The 25254-nt window shown below is 35.7% G+C and overlaps 2 protein-coding genes across 2 annotated transcripts in view; one reads left to right on the top strand and one right to left on the bottom strand.

The window, feature by feature from the left end:
* Pfrx (6-phosphofructo-2-kinase/fructose-2,6-biphosphatase) overlaps nucleotides 1-25254 on the bottom strand; it is a 141301-nt gene that overhangs the window by 104083 nt on the left and 11964 nt on the right. The window lies entirely within an intron of this gene.
* LOC149420180 (uncharacterized) lies at nucleotides 15917-22962 on the top strand. Its single transcript, XM_089636288.1, has 3 exons — nucleotides 15917-16039; nucleotides 16071-16866; nucleotides 22913-22962. The coding sequence occupies exons 1-3, from the start codon at nucleotides 15917-15919 to the stop codon at nucleotides 22960-22962; spliced, it is 969 nt and encodes a 322-aa protein (XP_089492414.1).

Raw genomic sequence — 25254 nt, 5'->3', positions numbered from 1 at the left:
GAGGCCTACACTGGTTTATTGATTACAGTGATCAGTTACAGAGGCCTACACTGGTTTATTGATTACAGTGATCACCTACAGAGGCGTTCCCTGGTTTATTGTGTATAGTGATCAGTGTGATCACCTACAGAGGCGTCCACTGGTTTATTGACTACAGTGATCCTTACAGAGGCGTCCACTGGTTTATTGACTACAGTGATAATATAGAGGTGTCCACTGGTTTATTGACTACAGTGATCCTACAGAGGCGTCCACTGATTTATTGATTACAGTGATCACCTACAGAGGCGTTCACTGGTTTACTGATTACAGTGATCCTACAGAGGCGTCCACTGGTTTATTAATTACAGTGATCACCTACAGAGGCGTTCACTGGTTTATTGATTACAGTGATCACCTACAGAGGCATTCACTGGTTTATTGATTACAGTGATCCTACAGAGGCGTCCACTGGTTTATTGATTACAGTGATCCTACAGAGGCGTCCACTGGTTTATTGATTACAGTGATCCTACAGAGGCGTCCACTGGTTTATTGACTACAGTGATCCTACAGAGGCATCCACTGATTTATTGATTACAGTGATCCTACAGAGGCGTCCACTGGTTTATTGATTACAGTGATCCTACAGAGGCGTCCACTGGTTTATTGACTACAGTGATCCTACAGAGGCGTCCACTGATTTATTGATTACAGTGATCACCTACAGAGGCATTCACTGGTTTATTGACTACAGTGATCCTACAGAGGCGTCCACTGGTTTATTGACTACAGTGATCTAACAGAGGCGTCCACTGATTTATTGATTACAGTGATCACCTACAGAGGCGTTCACTGGTTTACTGATTACAGTGATCACCTACAGAGGCGTCCACTGGTTTATTAATTACAGTGATCACCTACAGAGGCGTTCACTGGTTTATTGATTACAGTGATCACCTACAGAGGCATTCACTGGTTTATTGACTACAGTGATCCTACAGAGGCGTCCACTGATTTATTGATTACAGTGATCCTACAGAGGCGTCCACTGGTTTATTGATTACAGTGATCCTACAGAGGCGTCCACTGGTTTATTGATTACAGTGATCACCTACAGAGGCATTCACTGGTTTATTGACTACAGTGATCCTACAGAGGCGTCCACTGATTTATTGATTACAGTGATCCTACAGAGGCGTCCACTGGTTTATTGATTACAGTGATCCTACAGAGGCGTCCACTGGTTTATTGATTACAGTGATCACCTACAGAGGCGTTCACTGGTTTATTGATTACAGTGATCACCTACAGAGGCGTCCACTGGTTTATTGACTACAGTGATCCTACAGAGGCGTCCACTGATTTATTGATTACAGTGATCACCTACAGAGGCGTTCACTGGTTTACTGATTACAGTGATCACCTACAGAGGCGTCCACTGGTTTATTAATTACAGTGATCACCTACAGAGGCGTTCACTGGTTTATTGATTACAGTGATCACCTACAGAGGCGTCCACTGGTTTATTGATTACAGTGATCACCTACAGAGGCGTTCACTGGTTTATTGATTACAGTGATCACCTACAGAGGCATTCACTGGTTTATTGACTACAGTGATCCTACAGAGGCGTCCACTGGTTTATTGACTACAGTGATCCTACAGAGGCGTCCACTGGTTTATTGATTACAGTGATCCTACAGAGGCGTCCACTGGTTTATTAATTACAGTGATCACCTACAGAGGCGTTCACTGGTTTATTGATTACAGTGATCACCTACAGAGGCATTCACTGGTTTATTGATTACAGTGATCCTACAGAGGCGTCCACTGGTTTATTTATTACAGTGATCCTACAGAGGCGTCCACTGGTTTATTGACTACAGTGATCCTACAGAGGCATCCACTGGTTTATTGATTACAGTGATCACCTACAGAGGCATTCACTGGTTTATTGATTACAGTGATCCTACAGAGGCGTCCACTGGTTTATTTATTACAGTGATCCTACAGAGGCGTCCACTGGTTTATTGATTACAGTGATCCTACAGAGGCGTCCACTGGTTTATTGACTACAGTGATCCTACAGAGGCATCCACTGATTTATTGATTACAGTGATCCTACAGAGGCGTCCACTGGTTTATTGATTACAGTGATCCTACAGAGGCGTCCACTGGTTTATTGACTACAGTGATCCTACAGAGGCGTCCACTGATTTATTGATTACAGTGATCACCTACAGAGGCATTCACTGGTTTATTGACTACAGTGATCCTACAGAGGCGTCCACTGGTTTATTGACTACAGTGATCTAACAGAGGCGTCCACTGATTTATTGATTACAGTGATCACCTACAGAGGTGTTCACTGGTTTACTGATTACAGTGATCACCTACAGAGGCGTCCACTGGTTTATTGATTACAGTGATCACCTACAGAGGCGTTCACTGGTTTATTGATTACAGTGATCACCTACAGAGGCATTCACTGGTTTATTGACTACAGTGATCCTACAGAGGCGTCCACTGGTTTATTGACTACAGTGATCCTACAGAGGCGTCCACTGGTTTATTGATTACAGTGATCCTACAGAGGCGTCCACTGGTTTATTAATTACAGTGATCACCTACAGAGGCGTTCACTGGTTTATTGATTACAGTGATCACCTACAGAGGCATTCACTGGTTTATTGATTACAGTGATCCTACAGAGGCGTCCACTGGTTTATTTATTACAGTGATCCTACAGAGGCGTCCACTGGTTTATTGACTACAGTGATCCTACAGAGGCATCCACTGGTTTATTGATTACAGTGATCACCTACAGAGGCATTCACTGGTTTATTGATTACAGTGATCCTACAGAGGCGTCCACTGGTTTATTTATTACAGTGATCCTACAGAGGCGTCCACTGGTTTATTGATTACAGTGATCCTACAGAGGCGTCCACTGGTTTATTGACTACAGTGATCCTACAGAGGCATCCACTGATTTATTGATTACAGTGATCCTACAGAGGCGTCCACTGGTTTATTGATTACAGTGATCCTACAGAGGCGTCCACTGGTTTATTGACTACAGTGATCCTACAGAGGCGTCCACTGATTTATTGATTACAGTGATCACCTACAGAGGCATTCACTGGTTTATTGACTACAGTGATCCTACAGAGGCGTCCACTGGTTTATTGACTACAGTGATCTAACAGAGGCGTCCACTGATTTATTGATTACAGTGATCACCTACAGAGGTGTTCACTGGTTTACTGATTACAGTGATCACCTACAGAGGCGTCCACTGGTTTATTGACTACAGTGATCTAACAGAGGCGTCCACTGATTTATTGATTACAGTGATCACCTACAGAGGCGTTCACTGGTTTACTGATTACAGTGATCACCTACAGAGGCGTCCACTGGTTTATTGATTACAGTGATCACCTACAGAGGCATTCACTGGTTTATTGACTACAGTGATCCTACAGAGGCGTCCACTGATTTATTGATTACAGTGATCCTACAGAGGCGTCCACTGGTTTATTGATTACAGTGATCCTACAGAGGCGTCCACTGGTTTATTGATTACAGTGATCACCTACAGAGGCGTCCACTGGTTTTGGCAAGGGGCGCAAAAAATTTACTCGCGCCAGGTGTCGTCTGGCTAAGGGCCGGCCCTGTGTGAAGTATCATCACTTGAAAAAAGTACATTAAATCTCAAATCCCAAAGTTCAAATGCCATTAGTTGAGGAATGGAGGCCTCATCCACCACGTTTAATATCGACGGTCTGCATTGAACGACTTAATATAGGCAGACTTCTCAACTCGTTGAAGTTGAAGGCTTGAAAGTTGAAATGCAATCATTTTCAAATTGGGACTTCAGAACTAACTGTTAAAACTGAAAATTCATGAGAAACAAATTACTTCTACGACGGTTCTTCAACTGTTCAAGAACTATAAAAGAAAAATAATTAAACTAGCTCAATCCCGTGAAAAATCACGGGATATTATAATTATTGTAGTATTCGAAGGCATCCGTGGTCGAGGCTCTCGACTAGCAATTTGAAGGTCACAGGTTCAAATTCTGGCGTGCACAATTAAATTATATTATTTTGCAATTTATTAATTTAAAATAATATATTGCATACTTGCAGCACGTTCCAGAGTGGAACTCTCAGTATCTACTCAGTATACTCTCAGTATCACCCTGGTGTAAGACCACCATTCAGAATTGAAACGTTGCTTAAAATGGTTTAGCCGTGTTTTGTGACCATGTCTGAATAGCCAGGTACTTTCACACCTACCTCCTCCCTAACTACTTTCCATCCCCACTACCTTCAGCCTAACAACACACCCCATTTGGGGAAGCCATAGTCTCACTGGCTCAAGAAGGTTGGGAGCAGTTGGGACTATTGTGCGGTATTCACATAAAAAAAGGATTTGTTAAGCTGAAAGTATTTACAAAATATTTTCCTCGGAATCCATGCCTTTCAAAACAAATATATTGTCAATTTTTTTAAAACTATAATTATATAGTGAATGAGAGAAAAAGTGTGTGGTGAGACCGAGTTGTTTGGCGGTCCGTCCTCTCTGCCTACCCCTGCGGGGAAACGGCGTGATGGTTAGTTAGTTAGTTATTCTATAACTAACAAATTACAGATACAATCAGAAATTTACCTAATAATGAATACCTTCAGTAAATCGAGTTAGCTATCGTAGTGACCTAGTAAATAACGCTTTCTTGAAAATGGAAGATGCGAATTAAATAATTTTTAAACTTTACTAAGACATTTAAACAAAAGAAATACACATTTCAAATAAAAATTAAAAATAATAATTTTCTAGTAAAAAAATACTAAATTAAAGGCAAGATACATCATGTCTTTAATTCTGAATTCTTCGAACAATCAGTTCCAATTTGAAAATGACAATTAAATTTAAAAAAATATTAATTCATTGAACCAGACTTCACGTAGGACAAACGCACAGATATTAGTATTTTTGATGATATGTTTACCTATCTATTTGACAAGTATATATCTATACATTTAGAAAAGATAACGGGTTTTCCAATAAGAGGTGTTATTTTGAATAGCCCGCTATTTCGGTAGATGTTACTTTGAAGTTGTACTTTTTTTGACATTTGACAAGTAGAAACTACTCCATTAATAAAAATGGAACGATACACGATTCAACAACGCATTGAAATTATTAAAATTCACTTGAGTGAATCAAACGCAAATCATCTTGAGTGATGAGGCCCATTTCCCCCTCGGCGGCTTCGTCAACAAGCAAAATTGTCGCATCTGGGGCTCGGAAAACCCAAGAGTTATTGTTGAAAAGCCTCTCTATCCTCAACGTGTGACTGGTGCGGTTTATGGTCCGGCGGAGTCATTGGACCTTACTTTTTCGAAAATGAGGCTGGAGCAACAGTTACGGTGAATGGATTGCGCTATCGAGAGATGATTAATGATTTTTTATGGCCGAAATTGGATGGTATTGATCTGCACAAAGTTTACTATCAACAAGACGGCGCTACGTGCCACACAAGCAACGAAACCATTGATATTTTACGATTGAATATCAAAATAACACCTCTTATTGGAAAACCCTGTATAAGGTTTCTTCTTTTACTGCAATTTATTTTTATTAACCAATCAATAGGCTTTGTTTGGCTTCCAATTGACGGCGATAACAATCGATGTTTTTTTTTAATTTAGACCATGTATCGTTGTGATTTTGTGTTCAGATAAAACAATATAGTTTGTAAACATCGTCTCCTTATTTTATTAAATAACCGTGGCAAATATCTATAATATGTTATCTCTAGTTTGATTTTTGAGGTAATACAGTGTTGATTCTTCCTCCTTGAGTCAACGTTTCGGACAGCTTTGTAGTTCCTACCATCAGAGTGTTTGAAAAGTCATGATGTTTGAAAGAGAGTACGAACACAGCTTGCAATATAGTTATTAATGATGAATTGGAGCACGTGGAAGAGTTTGTGTATTTGAGAAGTATGTTTACAAGAGATGTAAAGGCTGACAGAGATATTAAAAGTAGGTTAAATGCAGGTAACTCCATTACTGAGAGAATGCAGTTGGCGCTAACAAAAAACTGTCCAAAGAAGCGAAGTTAGCCGTCAACAATGGAGTGCTGGTACCTACCCTGATGTATGGAAGTGAGGCATGGAACTGACAGAGGAAGAATGAGAGTAGACTGAATTCTGTAGAAATGAGATATGTGGTAAAACCATGTATGATCGTGTGATAAATGTGGAGATCCGCAAAAGTAATGACGTAAGATTAAGAAATGGAAGTTCAGATGGTTTGGACACGTAAAGCGAATGAACGAAGAAAAGAGTGTAAGGAGAATATATGAGGCAATTGTGAATAGTAGAAGTCGGGACGCTCGAGGAAGTCATAGATATTGGAGTCGGGCCATGTCAAGAATCAGAATAATAGAAGAGTATGAATGAGGCAAGGAGTGTGTACCAAGACAGAGTTCTCTGGGGGAAACGGCGCACAGTGGGCTGAAAAATCGCCTTTCATAGATATAGAGACTTGAATTTTCAAGGGTATTTTTTTTGGCTAGAAATGGATTCTGCTGATCATTACTATGCTATAAAATTTCGTACGAAGCAATTGCGTGTACAAATGAAGGAGTTATCATTTTTTTAAGAAAAATTTGTATGGCACTGATATTAAAAATGATGCTATCTCTGGAATCACAAGGTTGGCCATTCTATCCTTACACACAGGTATACTACTATTTATTTGTATTTTTTTGACATACTTCGTATTGTTGCGCAACTTGCGATTTTTTTTTTAAATCCTCAAAGTTGAAACAAACACTTTTTTATGTTGATGATTCATTTTAATGCTTAAATGCTTTACATATGAGTATGCTTTGTCTAGTTTACAATATTTTATTTACACTTCAAGCCTAAAAGCATCATTTTTAATGTCAGTGCCATACAAATTTTTCTTAAAAAAATGATAACTCCTTCATTTGTACACGCAATTGCTTCGTACGACATTTTATAGCATAGTCATGATCAGCAGAATCCATTTCTAGCCAAAAAAATACCCTTGAAAATTCAAGTCTCTATGCCTATGAAAGGCGATTTTCAGCCCACTGTGCGGCGTGCTGGTTAGTTAGTTAGTTACCATCAGGGTACATGTCCTGATCTAATGCTATTGGCCATTTTCTTGAAGCACCCGTGCTTACCAACTTCCATATTTTGCACCATAGAACAATATTGCAATACTGAAGTGTAATCCAACGGGTCTAAGCGAATAACACTGGAGAAAAATAATGATCACGTGTTAACGTCTGAAGGGACAATAATAAACGCAATGTGAATCGTGGATGTTATCTTCGCATTTAATTACATGCTAAAACAATTAGCAGAGGTGTGATACATTTCATTATATAGACAGGACAGGTATGAAAAAACTAGCACATTCTAAACGCAATTATTTGTTTATTGTTTTGTGATTATTTTATGAAATCTACTTTTTGTTTTACGATTGTTGTTTAATTAATATCAATTTATCAATGAATCCACCTAGATTTCGCCGTTTATCCCATATTTTTAGGTTATTTAAATTTGTCCCATTATGACAAGTGATCGCTCAAAACTTGCCATAATATGCCGAAAATCGCTCGAGTGGTTATTTTTATAATTAATCAAATCAGATACGATTGATGCTAGGTACCGTTATTTGCAGGAGTGTTGGCTGTTTCGCCTTCAAGAAGTGACAATAATAAATCTTTTGTAAATAATTTTAATTTTAACGAAAGATTTTTAAATATTTATGTTGAGGGATCAGTAGGATTTATAGGCCCTGTTAGGAGTTCTACCAAGCCGAACCCTCTGATATGAAAATATCTGGAGTCGGTGAATTATTTTCCCATTTGATCTCTGGTGAGTTGACGGGTTGTTCTTGTATTGTTTTGTATTTATTTTGCTTATATAATGCACTTGCATAATGTTGATTGACTAGATGATCATTTGGGAAAAGTGTGTGGAAGGGTTTAGTTTTGCATATGGGGAAGATTTAACCCGGGCATAAAATCGGAAAAAAAAGATTTATTGTGTTCTTTTCTTAGTAACATATAGAGATAATGATATCCTCACTGGGATCTCCCGTGCTGAGGATTTCATTTACATATTATAATTACAACAAAGTAACATATGAATTTAATTATAAACATATATCATGTAGTATAATTTTTTTTAAATAATTTTAAAATAAGTAAGATAGTGTTTAATAATAATTCAGTTATAACCAGTGGCGGCCGGTGGTCAAAATATATGGGGGTTCACCGGATTACAACATTAAGTCATAAAATAAATTAAATAAAGGTACATACCTATTTATAAAGAAGTTCTATTCTTTGCTCCTTTTGTTTAGCGAAGACCTCTATCAATGCTTAACACTGATAGTGCAATCAGTCTGTCCTGGCTCAACGTGTTTAAAAAATATTTTATTCTTTTTAACGTTGAGAAACATCTTTAGCTTTCAACTGAGGTCATTCCAAAGGTCATGAATGGTGCACAAAAGTTTTAGTAATTTCACAGTCTCTGGAAAGTCTTCTAATAAACAAGTACTATAAAAAATTTGTAAAATTGATAAAGGGCCGTTAGCTTTTGAAAAATCGTCGCGGGCGTAAATTCTACAGAGTTCACTTTTACTGAACTTTATTTAGGAAGTCATACGTTTTAAACGTAACATTGAAATCATGTTCTGGGAAATTTGACCTGTATCGATTTTTATTAAATAGCTCATTATGGTGTTTAACTTAGGCACGGTAGCCAGAATCCAATTGCATTCTGATGTCAACTTTTCCTAAAACCTTTAAGCTCAAAACTTTTTGTAAATGTAAATGACAAGAATTATGTTTTTTGATTTTTTAAGAAAGGTGAGTTACATCAGTAACACCGCTGATTGTCCAAACTGAATCAACATCGTAAATTAAACACGTAAAACAAAATAAACTATTCAATTGATCACATGCACAGAGCTACGAAGCTTTGTTATACATTGTTTTGTTAAATGATCGAGTAAACTTCTTCGATCCAGATTTTCACTCTTGTTTTATTATCAGTTCAGATTTTAGGTGGACAGGCATTTTTTATTATCACTTTGTTTTCAAAACTCGACCTATTGTTCTTAATGTATTCCACATTCAAACTCATTCTTAATTTATACTTTGAACAAACACAAAAGTAATCATAAATTAGTATAACCTGCAATTGATAAGCCTATTGTTATAATCCCAGCCTATGCTATAAATCTAGGTAATTAAAGTCAACCTTTATTTCTTTCTACATCTTAATATTACTGTTAATCCTAGCCGGTGCCCCAAAAGTAAGCTATAATGGCAAACATTCATTTCTTCGGCACTTTTAAAAGGAACCCTATTATTTTGGGAAACCAATCAATGATGCAATATTCAAATTAGTCACATGACCCTTTTTTGCATCTTAGGGATTAAAATCCACAAAGCTCTCACGGTCCCAGAGACTTGGAATACTATATAAACAGGAACAAGCTGTTCCCCTACGTTCACAATTAACATCACTTGTGCTGCTTACACGCTGCACCTCTACGCATTATTGTCATTGTCATTTAATTAATGTACTTATCATTTAATTAAGTAAATAAGTGTACTTCTATCTAAATAAAGTAATTCAACTAAATCTATAAAGTTGTTATTGTGTGGAATCCATATATTCACCTCAAGATACTTACACACTGGAACTTGTATCACTCCAAGATACTTACACACTCACACCTGCAGATCTTACATACACATCCTCAGTGTCCAGATCTCTAAATTATATATCAACCACGAAGAGAACTTCTCGACAACCGCTCGCCGTACAGAGTTAAGTTTTTATTTACTGCGCCTCAACCGAGGGTCGTAGCAAATTGGTGTCAGAAGTGGGATTGCAAAGACATTCGCAAAGGATCTTTTGTGACGACGGAAGACTCCTACCTCATCACTTCACCGGAACAACGACGACAAGTCTGGCAGATACTCTCCTCGGAGAAACCCTTTTCGAAGGCAGGGACGGCTCTCCCTGAAATCAACCTAACTCATCGACGTGACCCTGGAGAAGAGAAGAAAACGGCAACAACGTAGATCGCGGAGACAACATCTACGGTGAACTTCAGTTCTTCAAGCAGCCAAGAATCCAATCCTGTCAACTCTAAACCACGAGCATCGAGACCTTCACTTCTACAAGCAGTATGAACTGGCGACTCGTCCTTCTTCTACTGTAAGTCCATAAAAATTTTTGTCCTGTAGAAATTTTTACACTGTATTTTCCCAATTCCCTTATTGACAATTAATGCATTTCTTCTCGCTTATACACCGTGAACCGTGTATTAGTGAAAATCTTATATTTCCTTTCTTTCTTCAACGCGTAATAATAAATTTCGTAAAATAATTAAAATTTAATAAAACCTCTTAAATTAATTCGCGTTAAATTCAGTTCATTTCTTTAATAATAATAAATACTTCTCAAAATGAACGATAAACCTACTTCGTCCTCTCAGGAATCCCAGGAAATGACTTTACCATTACCTGTTTTATTTAAATTTATTAAATCTTACGATGGAAACAGAGATAAACTCTGTGCCTTCTTAACTAATTGCGACCGTGCTGTAGTACTAGCTCAGCCTAATCAACAGAATACGCTTCTTTCATATATATTAACTTCATTAGAAGGCCAAGCAGAAGTCATCTGTGCCAATCACGTTCTCAATAATTGGTCAGAATTAAAAGATCTATTAAAAAGATCATTCGGTGAACGCAAACACTATGCACACCTACTATTGGAATTGCAAAATTGCAAACAATTTCACAATGAGAACGTATCTCAATATATTTTACGGATAGAAAATTGCATAAAAAACCTCTTAGTCTCAATTAATCAAAATAATAATAATCCCGCAGAAATGTTAGGCAGAACAGCCAGCATCCAAGAACTCGGTATGCAAACATTTATGTATGGAACTAACCCTTCCATAGCTACAATTTTGAGATCGCGCAATCCGAAAGACCTCAATGAAGCTTTTACAATATCACTAGAGGAAGAGAGAATAAATAAATTACTAAATTCCTCTAAAACTAATAATATTAATAATAAATCATGTACGATTTGCGGTAAATCGGGACATAACAATTTCAATTGTTATAAAAATAAAAATCAAAGCAATAATTCGAACTTTAATACACGTAAAGTTATGTTCGTAAAAAATAATAATAATAATTTTAATAAATCTTATAACCCAAATTCGGGATCAAGTTATAATAATAACTATAATAAAAATTTTAGTCCAAATTCGGGACAAAATTATAATAATAAAATGTGCAGGTACTGTAAAAAACCTGGTCACATAATAGATGAGTGCAGAGTATTAAAATATAAAAATGAAAATCCAAATCCCAACAACTCTGCAACTCTTAATTCGTCTTCCCTACCAAGGAAAAATGATTCAAAGGTAAATCATTTAAACTCCAGATCTGCAGTAGAATCTCGAGCCGATCTACTGTAAGTCGCGAGCTAGGCTCAAGAGTATTCAAACGTTCCATGTTAACATCTAATAAAAATTATATAAATTATTCGCCATCTCATTCAGATACGTTGCGTCATGTGGTTCTTCAAATACCTACAAATGGTATTATTTTTAAAAGACATTTTCTTGTCGACACAGGAGCAGCCGTATCCCTCATCAAGACTCACTGTCTTGGCGAAGGTACTTCCGTAAATTCGGGCAAAATTATAGAGATTAATGGCATAAGTAGATCGAAAAAATCGATTGAATCTATTGGAATCGTTCAAATTAAATTAAGTTTCGGCAATGAAACTATTATTCATGATCTCCACGCGGTGGATAGTGACTTTTTAAACCTTGGTTATGACGGAATTTTAGGGAACGACTTTTTCGAAAACAAAAATGCGAAAATTGATTATAAAAATAACGTAATACGTATTAACGATTACTCTTTAAAGTTACATATTTCTGATCCTAATGAGCATTTGACTCCTATATTTACCTTATCCCCTAGATCAGAAACTCTTATTAAAATCGATATTTTAAACCCTGAAATTAAAGAAGGGATTATCGACGTAAAAATACCTATTGAAGGTGTATATTTAGCAAATGCTATAACTAAAGTAGATGCGAATAATAAATCGTATTGTACTATTTTGAATTCAACAGACGAATATGTTGACATTAATATCATGAAAATTTACTTAAAACCTATCCCAGAAAATGTTTACCATTTTAATCAACATTCTAATGATGATGGTAAAAAACGTAAAAAATTAATTCGTGATCAAATTTGTACAGATCATTTAAATTCGGAAGAAATTAATTCCTTATTAGATATTTGCGACAATTATAATTCTATATTTTATCTCGAAGGCGACAAACTTACAGCAACCGATGCTATTAAACATCGAATTATAACAAATACTCAAAGTCCAATACATACGAAAAATTATAGATACCCTGAAGTACATAAAGAAGAAGTAAATAAACAAATAGATAAAATGTTAGAAGATGGTATTATTCAACCTAGTGTTTCACCATGGTCAGCTCCTATATGGGTTGTACCAAAGAAAAATGACTCCTCAGGAAAACCTAAATGGAGAATAGTCGTAGACTATAGGAAACTCAACGACGTGTCTGTCGGAGACGCCTTTCCATTACCTCACATTGTAGATATCTTAGATCAATTAGGTCATTGTAGATACTTCACAACACTAGATCTTGTTAGCGGATTTCATCAAATTCCTATGCACGAAGATGATATTCCAAAAACTGCTTTTTCTACTCCCAATGGACATTTTGAATATACACGTATGCCTTTCGGTCTTAAGACTGCTCCAGCAACGTTTCAACGGTTAATGAATAACGCATTAATCGGCTTACAAGGATTATATTGTTTCGTCTATTTAGATGACATTGTCATTTACGCAAATTCTATAGAAGATCACTCTAAAAAACTCACAGCTATATTTCAAAGACTTGCCGATAATAATCTGAAGATTCAACCAGATAAGTGTCATTTCATGCGAAAAGAAGTAACTTATTTAGGTCATTTAATTTCAAACGACGGTGTTACTCCTAACCCCGATAAAATCAAGGCAGTCTCTGAATTTCCTATTCCCAGGAATCCTAAAGAAATTAAATCATTCTTAGGTCTAGCTGGTTATTACCGAAGATTTATTGAAAACTTCAGTAAAATTACGAAACCCTTAACTTGTCTTCTAAAGAAAGATATTAAATTTGACTGGAAAAACGAACAGCAAAATGCTTTCGATACATTGAAAGAAAAATTAACTTCTTATCCTATTTTACGATATCCAGATTTCACTAGAGATTTCGTTTTAACTACTGACGCCTCAAATTATGCAATAGGTGCAATTTTGAGCCAAGGAAAAGTTGGAGAAGATTTACCAATATCTTATGCGTCCAGAACTTTAAATAAAGCAGAAGGTAATTATAGTACCTCTGAAAAAGAACTTTTAGCCATTGTTTGGGCTGTAGGACATTTCCGTCCTTACCTTTTCGGAAGAAAATTTAAAATTTACACTGATCATAGACCATTAAAATGGTTAATGAATGTTACCAATCCCAGTAGCAAATTGTTACGTTGGCGATTAAAACTCGAAGAATACGAATACGAAATAGAATACAAACCAGGCAGAATAAATTCTAATGCCGATTGTTTGTCTCGTATTCCAATAAACATTGTAACAGAAGATGAAAATTCACCTTCTCAAGATATTATTGATCTTTTAAACGAACCATGTCTCGACGAAATAAATGTCGATGATTTAGAAACTTATCTTAATAATTTACCTACAAATAATTTAGAAATAGATGATACTCTGTCACCAATACCTTTAGGAAATAATATAAATAATGATACTTACGAAAATTACGTGAAATTTTATTCTAATAAAAATGAACCAACTATTTTTAGTTTTAATGAACATGATTCATTCTTTATAAATAATATGTCAAAATATATGGCATACCCAACTTCTATAGATCTAGATGATCAAAACCCTTTCTGTGCTGAAATATTATCCAATTGTTCAGACACTGACGAACTTTTAGAAATACCAAAAAATTTATATGGTATTCATGAATCAAAATCAACAAATAATAAGAAAACTTACTTTCATTGCTTTACCAAAACTCATTACTTCGACAAAGCAACTCCTAAAGATATTTTCCTAACACTTAAAAATTTAAGATCTAAACTTATTGAAAAACGTGTGACTGAAATTACGTTACCGAACTTCCAAAACTCATTTGATTCCATTCCTTTTATAAAAATAAAGGAAATTATTCAATATCTTTTTAGGAACTTAAAGATTAAAATCAATATTAATCACAATAAAATCATTAACCCTTCAACTTCGCAAATTCCCGTAATATTAAAAGAATGTCACGATAGCCCTATGGCCGGACATCCAGGTTTCTTCAGAACCTACAGTCGGATCAAAGAAAGATACCGATGGGAAAAAATGAAAGATGATATAGAAAATTATGTGAAAAATTGTATCCACTGTCAGAAAAATAAAACTGACAGAAGAGCATATAAAGCTCCAATGGAAATCACTACCACTTCCACGGAAGCTTTTGAAAGAATTGCGGTCGACATAGTCGGACCACTTAATGAAACTGTCAATAATAATAAATACATCGTCACATTTCAAGACGATCTTACAAAGTTTTCTCAAGCTTATGCAGTTAACTCTACAGAAACAGAAACTGTAGCTGATTGCCTCGTTAAATTCTTTTCTCACTATGGAATACCTAAGTCAATCCTCACATATCAAGGTGTTCAATTTACAAGTAATTTAATGAAACATCTTACCAACCTATTTAAAATAAAACATTTGAAAACTACCGTTTATCACCCACAAACAAATGGAGCACTAGAACGCTCTCATTCTACTTTAAAGGATTATCTTACTCATTATATAGATAGCGACCAAACAAATTGGGACGACTATATCCCTCTAGCTATGTTTTCATATAATACAAGTACTCACTGTACAACTAAATTCACTCCTTACGAACTTGTCTTTGGACATAAACCTATTTTACCAAGCTCTTTAGAAAACCCAGATTCAAACCCAACTTACGAGAGTTATCTTAACCAATTAAAGTATAAATTCGCCATTACCAGATCACTTGCCCGTGAAAGAATCGGACATGCCAAAGAGACATCCAAAAAATATTACGATAGAAATGTATCGAATAATATTTATAAAATTAACGACTTAATATTAATAAAAAATACTAATAAACCTAAATTTAAGCAAGAAACTTATTCCTAATTGGAAAGGACCGTACAAGATTGTACAGGTTCATAATAATCATAATGTTACCATAAGAATGGAAAATAATTCATTAAAAAGATTCCATGTTAACAGAATTAAGCCATATCGCGCTTTCTCTCCTGTTCCAGGTCCTTCAAGACTATTTTAATTCTTTCCCAAGACGTCCAACCAATAACCACTGGAAATGGACTCTTCTTCGATCAAATTGGAAAATTAAAAGTTTATAATGATGATTGGAAAGTTATTACCTACTTAAATATTAGTACCTTCCCTAGACAAATACGAATTTTAGAAGATAATTATGCTTTAACTAAAAGCACATGTTCCAAATATTTATCATACGTACCTAACGACAATTGCAAAGATCTTTTAAAACCTGTTTTTAATACTATTAAAAAATGTAAAACTAAATATGAATCAATTACACACCTCGTTTCCAACCAACGCACAAAACGCGGTTTAATCGATGGTGTGGGAAAAATATTTAAAGCTGTTTTCGGAACCCTCGACTCCGAAGATGCGCAATATTATGACGATGCGATTGAACGCGTCATGTCAGATGACAAACATATTTATAATCTGATGAAAGAACAATTACAAGTCACTAAATCGACTCTCATAAATTTCAATTCTACCCTTACTAAACTTAACTATGACGAATATACTATGAATAAAAATATTATAAAAAGAAAATAACTATTTTAAGGAAGACCACGATAAAATGAATATGCAAGAAATTAAAAATATACTTATCTCGCAAACAAGCTCTTTATTCGAAACAACCGAATACTTTTATGAACAAATTGATTCCTTAATCAATGCTATTTTATTTTCTAAACAAGGAATTTTACATCCAGACATAATTACTCCTCAACAACTTTACTTCGAACTAAACTCTAATATTAAACATTTACCAAGCGGAAAAGAATTCCCCTTAAGTTTAAAACTCGAAAATATTCATTCTTTAATCGATATATCAGATTTAATTGCCTATTATATTGATGATAAACTCATCTTCATAACAAAAATACCTTTAGTAACTTCGCAGGAATACAACCTATTTCATGTAGTTCCTCTACCTGTTCCAAATATTGATATCCCTAATACCTTCTCCTTAATTATTCCTAACCATAAATATTTAGCAATCACAAAGGACAAATCTTTTTATGTGTACCTTGATAATTTTAAGAATAATTGTAAAACTATTACCAATGAAAATTTTGTATGTAAGGATCTAGATGTGTTATCCACTCTCTCCGATCCAATATGCGAGACAATTTTATTGTCTGCTTATATTAATGAAATACCTAATGAATGTTTTAGTAGGATCATCAAAGGCAACATAATCTTATGGCAGCCTATAAAAAATAATAAATGGATTTTTACTTATTCTCATCCTTCTAAAATAACTATCGACTGTAAAGATAGAAATAATATTTTTGATATCAAACTATTACATACTGGAATATTAACTTTAAATTCAAGTTGCAGAGCCTATGCAGGTCTCACACAATTAATTGCAAAAAGTAATCTCATCACAGAATATGTTAACCCTATTCCAACTTTAAACATTGTCGATGACAATTGCTGTAATATGAAAAAAATATAATGAAACTTTAAATGAACTTGAACCGATAAATTTAATTAACTTGCAACACGATGACATTAATTTGGCATCTCATAAAATCGACCAATTCAATGACGATCTCTAAATCATATAATTCAAAGCCACTCATTATTAAACATTCAACAAAATTTCAAATTGTTATCTATACGTTATCTGCTATGCTAACTATTTTTATTGTTTACAAACTTTTGAAATGTTGTAAATTCTTTAGAATAATTAATTCTTACTTTTTAAATAATGACGACGATAATAAATGTTGTGTCAGGATATATAATCAATGTAACAATCCTAGACGATCCACTACAAGGATCCAACCAAGTATGACATTCAGAAATTTAACAAATCTGGAAAACGAAGATGTACCTCTTCAAGAACTATCTTCAAGTGAAAATAATTTGAAGTATAATTACAGCAACTAAACTTAAAAAACCGTTGCTTTCATTTTAAGGGGGGAGATATGTTATAATCCCAGCCTATGCTATAAATCTAGGTAATTAAAGTCAACCTTTATTTCTTTCTACATCTTAATATTACTGTTAATCCTAGCCGGTGCCCCAAAAGTAAGCTATAATGGCAAACATTCATTTCTTCGGCACTTTTAAAAGGAACCCTATTATTTTGGGAAACCAATCAATGATGCAATATTCAAATTAGTCACATGACCCTTTTTTGCATCTTAGGGATTAAAATCCACAAAGCTCTCACGGTCCCAGAGACTTGGAATACTATATAAACAGGAACAAGCTGTTCCCCTACGTTCACAATTAACATCACTTGTGCTGCTTACACGCTGCACCTCTACGCATTATTGTCATTGTCATTTAATTAATGTACTTATCATTTAATTAAGTAAATAAGTGTACTTCTATCTAAATAAAGTAATTCAACTAAATCTATAAAGTTGTTATTGTGTGGAATCCATATATTCACCTCAAGATACTTACACACTGGAACTTGTATCACTCCAAGATACTTACACACTCACACCTGCAGATCTTACATACACATCCTCAGTGTCCAGATCTCTAAATTATATATCAACCACGAAGAGAACTTCTCGACAACCGCTCGCCGTACAGAGTTAAGTTTTTATTTACTGCGCCTCAACCGAGGGTCGTAGCATTATTAATAATTGATATACAAGATCGATATAACCTGCAATTAAACTTAAAAACTTTCGCAGAGTAAGAACATTTTTTAAATCAACAGACCGTGCCCGGCAACGGCGAGTACTGACTAAACTGATAATAAGTAATCTGACCATCACTCATCTCTTAATGACAAATTTTATCTTAAATGCTTGTATCCAAGAAGCGAAAAATTCGCTGAAAATAGCAGATGGTAAATTGAAACCACGATATCGACAATAACATTAAACATACGCGTTTTAGTTTAACTTTCTACTGAATAAACCGTTCCTTCTGATGTGGTGGTAAAACCCCGAACGCCGTCCATGATATGGTATTATTTGCAAAGAATAGTATGAACTGGTATGTACCCACGCTTTCGACTGTTCCACAGAATATGCGACAAAGCAGTTAAATTTTGGATCGCAATCGAAAACGAACTGCTACGAACATAGGCACAAGTCAAAGTCGGTCTGCAAGTTAAGCGCGCTTAATAAGTAGGTACCTTTTGAATGAGATATTATAACCGAACCGAGTTTCGTATTGTGATTAGTCATGTCGGAAATCTTGTTGGTTGTTCGGCGCTCGGGAGCACATATTAGCTGGCCGCCACTGGTTATAACTACGAAACGCGTAAGATTAACATCAGTAAAGATATTGAACAGTTCGGCCAATCTCATGATCTAAATTTCGCATAATTTTGTTCTCGTCTTTCTACTTTGATATTTTACCTATCTTCATCACGTTGTAAAATACCGACATATCGTATTATTGTATGATTTGTTACTTCATAATGATGCCTTTATTGTCATATTTAATGGTACCCATAATTAAGATAAATAATTGTCAGACCAGTAGTGATATTGATAGACGTGAAGCTAATGTGATTATTTTATCACCAGGCAACACGCAGCGTGCATCATTCGAATTAGCGCATCGAAACGGAAATAAAAAATGATTAGCACAATCAGATATGGTTTCTACCTGTGACATTGCTAGACCAAAGGTTACTCCAAGGTCCCTAAGTTAGCCCGTGTTTATTTTACGATTGTTTATCATCTATCTATGAGATATCAAACCCACGAGAGAATGGTTTAATTGAGGGTTTCAAATTACTGTGATGACTTGGAGTTTGGTCTCACTGATTTGTTGTCGAAACATTAGATGATGTCAGGGCTATTATGTTTTTTGATATTACTTTTTTATGATGTTGTTGCGGTCATATTGACAGAAAATAGTCATTTTGTCGAGCAGCATTAAAGCTCCGCGTCATCAAAAAATGATTAATGTTTTTTATGTGTCGATATTTTGCACACTTATCAGAGGAAATGATTTATGAAACTGTTAAAATGATCATAAATACAATTAATCACATTTTAAAAGTGGACTATTTAAAGATGACACAAGAACGTGCATGGGATGAAACTAATATGAGATAAATCATGGGAGTAGATAGGAGAACACTTGTTGATTGGACAGAGTACACTGTACAGAAATGTGTATAATATGGCTGGAGTCATCCTCCTCTACACGATATTCAAACTTCGGAGAGTCATAAATTCGGATTATGGTAAGGTTGGCTGTCATCCAACAACGTCCCAATCGAATTCGATTAATGATGTTCATTACTTTTATAATTTATACCGCACTGTAATCCAATTTCTCGGAACCAGTGGGATTATGATTTGCCCAATGATGAGGTTCAATTAAGTGGAAATGAGGAAGAGAAAGGGGAGAGGAAGGTTGTGATGTACACACATTGCTATACAGGTATTCGTGGTCGAGGGTAAATTTTATTTGAATAATGTGTTATTTCATAAATTATTATTTTAAAATAATACATAGTAATAACTTGCGGCACATTGATACTCTCAGTATCGCCATGTTGTAAGACCACCATTCAGAATTGAAACGTTGCTTGAAATGCCTTTGGTGACCAGATCTGAATAGCCAGGTACACCTTCCTTTCCCCCACTTCCTTCAGCCTCACTACATACCCCAATTAGGGATGTCATAGTCTCACTGGCTCCAGAAAGTTAGGATTCACATTATTCTTGTTTGATTTCACATTAAAAAAAGGTCTCGGAAAATATCACACTTGACACGGTTAATACGTACAAATTATTTAAAAACACTTCGTATCAGTTTAATAACAACGAGAAACGGTCGTTAAAGTCAGCGGAAATGGAAAATAGTGCATTTTAATAAATGTAGTGATTTCATTCATATTAAAATTGATTGTTGACTTGGCTTTTAGTTTGGGTTTAATAATTGTTGCCCTCACGATATTTTAAATTTAAAAATGTTTTATCGAATTACCTTGATAATAGGTAAGTTTTTAGATTCTCACGGCCAAAAGCATTTTTGTTGTTTGTTTTTGGGGTGTTATGCCGTGTTGCGCTAACTCCTTCTTTAGCCGACGTTTCGGACACATCTTCGGATCTACCGGATCTGCCCTGATGATGGACACTGCAACGCTGTCCGAAACGTCGGCTAAAGAAGGAGTTAGCGCAACACGGCATAACACCCCAAAAACAAACAACAAAAATACCTTGATAATATATTATGATGATACAAAGAAATTTCGTAGTAATGCAAAAATATTCTTTTTTCGTGAACACGTGTTCCGACATCATGATAATGTATTCGTAATTTAGTAAAAGTTTATCAGGAAACCTGTTTATTCATTCGTAACGCCTGCAATCCCGTTTTTAACCGGAATAATAAATACATATTTTCATATTATTATGTCAAAACATGGCGTGAATTGTATTATCCTTATTTTGTACGAAATGACTGTTAAAACGGTGATTGAAATAGTTGTTTCTCATAGTTATTACATTGATACAAAGTGTTGTAACATTTTTAATTCTGCATGTTAAAAAAAACAGGAGTTGAACACACGACTCTGGGCCTACAATTAAAACTTCACTACTATGCCACGAAGTTCTTCCGGTCAAGGAGGTTCTTTTAGGTTGAATACACCGAAGAATTAATTAATAATTACTGATCTCACTTCGAATCTCGACGAAGTCATTCCACTCGAACAACGAGTGGTTCGACCCACTAATCGAGTGGAATTACTCTTGAAGTTTGGCAGTATGTATGTATCGTCGACGACACTCAAGAATAAGAATGTCGACCAATGTATGTACTTTCGACGGCGATTGCGAGCGGCCTGGATTCGAGAATAGATACCCAGGCCGTAAAACAATCGAGGACAAAGTCAGTTCAAAATCAAAATTTACATATTGTAATCAAGTATGCTGTAATAATAACAGTACATTACTCCAAATAGATAAAATCAAACGAACGATATTTCAAATACAAGTAAGTATCTTCACGTAGGCGATACGGATCTGATCTGTGCTTAAAATCACACAGTATATCAACAAGATCGGGACAGGTGGTCCGGCGGTAAAAGTGAACAGATGTTGTCCAAACTCGTTCGGCTCCAGAATGGTTGGATTAATGATTGCAAATTAAAAACGAACAACTGGTTTCCATTGGCATATAATATCTTGGATGAATTAAAAGAGAAGATATGTTACTGAGACAACGCGCGTGGTTTCACTGGGTCCAGTGGACATACTTGAGATTTACTGCTTTTAGTATAGCACATAAGTTCGTTGGTCAGACAAGCTGTCACCAGATGCAATAAACACGTCGCTATAATATAGCTGTTTCACCCGGACACACATATTTTTTTAATGACTATCCTTTTCTAATGCGTTCCGTTCCATGCTACGCAGGAATATGTAGCTATTTCATCTATTTAAACGTAACGTCGTTATTGGTTATTCGTTTATTATGCATTTCGTTATTCGCTTTGAATCTAGAAAATGGAACGTGCTTATTTTTTTTCTATTAGTATGAACATAACGCGTCTTTGTATTTAAGTGTTATTTATACGCGAGTGAAGAGATGGTCGTTACTCTATTGAGTCACACGCAAAGTCTTACCTGACTCGTGTGACTCATCACGCGATGGTATCGTGATCATAGTTTGGTAATTGAAATCAGTAATCACGCAACTAGGTTAAAACGACGACCAATATCAATAATATATCAATTTTTTAATTTACCTGACTTGTGTGACTCATCAAGCGATGGTATCGTGATCATAGTTTAGTAATGGAAATCAGTAATCACGCAACTAGGTTAAAACGACGACCAATATCAATAATATATCAATTTTTTAATTTACCTGACTCGTGTGACTCATCAAGCGATGGTATCGAGATCATAATTTGGTAATGGAAATCAGTAATTACGCAACTAGGTTAAAACGACACCCAATAACAATTTTTTAATTTACCTGACTCGTGTGACTCATCACGCGATGGTATCGTGATCATAGTTTGGTAATGGAAATCAGTAATTACGCAACTAGGTTAAAACGACGCCCAATATCAATATCAATAATATATCAATTTTTTGAATGATTGATTATTTTATGAACCATTTCAAGTTTAAAATTATCAATTCAAATTTATTCTAATGGAGTATTTGTAAATCATTTTAAAAAGACTCTTGCTTTTGTAGCGGTATAATGGACAGATAAAGAGGTAACTTTTTAACGCTTGACGTTTGTAGCCGCACAAAACAAAGCTTTTTTTACTATGATACATCTATTTTAAAATCTCTTAAGACTTAAAAATATTGGTTTGACTTAGTATTGAACCTTCCTACCCAGAAACTGGAGTCGACAACTATACCAACATCACCAAATGCCGAACGGATAGGACCGATATTTATTGTGTGTATAAACTGCTGTAATGTTATCCGATTTCAGAGAAATGCATATACTCGCGCATGATGTACGTGATTTCCACCAAACGTTAGAATGCATTGTCATCGACAACATCAAACACCCAAGATTTGCGTTAATTTATTACCGAAAACAAAAGTGAGATTCAAATATATGTTTTTAAAAATGGTCGATAAAAATAATGTGGACATTAAAGTGTAAATATACCTGCACCCCTAGTGTAAATGTAAACGGTTTACTTCTAAAAGTACTGGAGTACCAATGCCAGTAATGTTTATGGAATGAATTTATGAAGCAGGTAAAAATTAAAGTATCCTAAATCTTACCTTGAAGGACAGTGTGACAAAGTTGATGGAAGGCTTGAAAGAAGGAAACGATGAAGTCACATCCAGTGAACCTCATGGTTTGATACTTTGAAGGACGGTATAAATATGTTGATGGTAGGCTTAAAAAGACACGACGCAGTCACGTGCAGTGATCCTCATGGTTTAATACTTTGAAGGACGGTATAACAATGTTGATGGTAGGCTTACAAAGACACGATGCAGTCACGTGCAGTGATCCTCATGGTTCGATACTTTGAAGGAAGTTATAACAATGTTGATGGTAGGCTTACAAAGACACGATGCAGTCACGTGCAGTGATCCTCATGGTATGATACTTTGAAGGACGTTATAACAATGTTGATGGTAGGCTTACAAAGACACGATGCAGTCATGTGCAGTGATCCTCATGGTTTAATACTTTGAAGGACGGTATAACAATGTTGATGGTAGGCTTACAAAGACACGATGCAGTCACGTGTAGTGATCCTCATGGTTTGATACTTTGAAGGAAGTTATAACAATGTTGATGGTAGGCTTACAAAGACACGATGCAGTCACGTGCAGTGATCCTCATGGTTTGATACTTTGAAGGAAGTTATAACAATGTTGATGGTAGGCTTAAAAAGACACGATTCAGTCACGTGCAGTGATCCTCATGGTATGATACTTTGAAGGACGTTATAACAATGTTGATGGTAGGCTTACAAAGACACGATGCAGTCACGTGCAGTGATCCTCATGGTTTGATACTTTGAAGGAAGTTATAACAATGTTGATGGTAGGCTTACAAAGACACGATGCAGTCACGTGCAGTGATCCTCATGGTATGATACTTTGAAGGACGTTATAACAATGTTGATGGTAGGCTTACAAAGACACGATGCAGTCACGTGCAGTGATCCTCATGGTTTGATACTTTGAAGGAAGTTATAACAATGTTGATGGTAGGCTTACAAAGACACGATGTAGTCACGTGCAGTGATCCTCATGGTTTTATAATTTGAAGGACGTTATAAAAATGTTGATGGCAGGCTTAAAAAGACACGCTGCAGTCACGTGCAGTGATCCCCATGGTTGCTACTTTGAAGGACAGTGTAACAATGTTGATGGTAGGCTTAAAAGGGCACGATTCAGTCATGTGCAGTAATCCTCATGGTTGCTACTTTGAAGGACGGTGTAACCATGTTGATGGTAGGCTTAAAAAGACACGATGCAGTCACATGCAGTGATCCTCATGGTTTGAAGGGCGGTATAACAATGTTTATGGTAGGCTTAAAAAGACACGATGCAGTCATGTGCAGTGATCCTCGTGGTTGCTACTTTGAATGACCAGGTAAAACTATATTGATAATAGTCTTGAACGAAGGAAACGATGCAGTCACGTGCAGTTGGTGACTCAACCTTCATTACAGTCCACTATTGGTTCGTGGTTATCCTTATCAACCAACACATAACAGTTGTTATCCGACCAGCTGCAGTTGGCAGTTGCAATGCCTGCAAATGCTGCGTGCAATTGTGCATGATACATACAAAGAACCCCAGTGATATCACTTCGGAAGACCACGGCAATGCGCAATGTTAAAAACTTGATAATTTGGTATACATAGGTATATCAGCGTTGGTCCACGTCTTTCTTCTTATACATAGTCCAAATAATCTACTTTCTTTCGAATGAATTAGAACCCAGTTGAAAATTTCAACAAACAAATAGTGATTATAACCATCGCTAATAAATTACAAAATTTTCCTTACATTCCATAGACATATGCATATTAGTAGACCTGCCCTAAGTGATTAAAAGCGTATTATCCCCACTCCCCATACCGGTTCCATTGAGCCGGCTGGGCTCGCATATGGCCTCAAGTGAAATTTGAAAACGTGACGTCATCATTCTTGTGCGAACTATGGTCGAGGCATCATCGGTTCATTTTACGAAATAACACGGCAAAATGTTGACTTGTGATATGAAAACTTGTAAAAATAGATGTGAAAAAGAGAATAAACCCAATTGTCGTATTACATTCCATAAGTAAGCATTAT

Source organism: Hesperophylax consimilis, chromosome 10 (assembly GCF_061612785.1).
Source record: "Hesperophylax consimilis isolate HC1 chromosome 10, BYU_Hcon_1.0, whole genome shotgun sequence".
NCBI lineage: Eukaryota > Metazoa > Arthropoda > Insecta > Trichoptera > Limnephilidae > Hesperophylax > Hesperophylax consimilis.
This window is presented reverse-complemented; position numbering and strand designations above follow the sequence as displayed.

What these genes read in the sequence shown, in the direction of transcription:
- LOC149420180 (XM_089636288.1), top strand. Translation starts at nt 15,917, where the DNA reads ATGTCAGATGACAAACATATTTATAATCTGATGAAAGAACAATTACAA. An exon ending in ACGAATATACTATGAATAAA is followed by an intron (nt 16,040 to 16,070) that starts AATATTATAAAA and finishes AACTATTTTAAG; the next exon opens with GAAGACCACGATAAAATGAA. An exon ending in AAGTTGCAGAGCCTATGCAG is followed by an intron (nt 16,867 to 22,912) that starts GTCTCACACAAT and finishes ATCCGATTTCAG; the next exon opens with AGAAATGCATATACTCGCGC.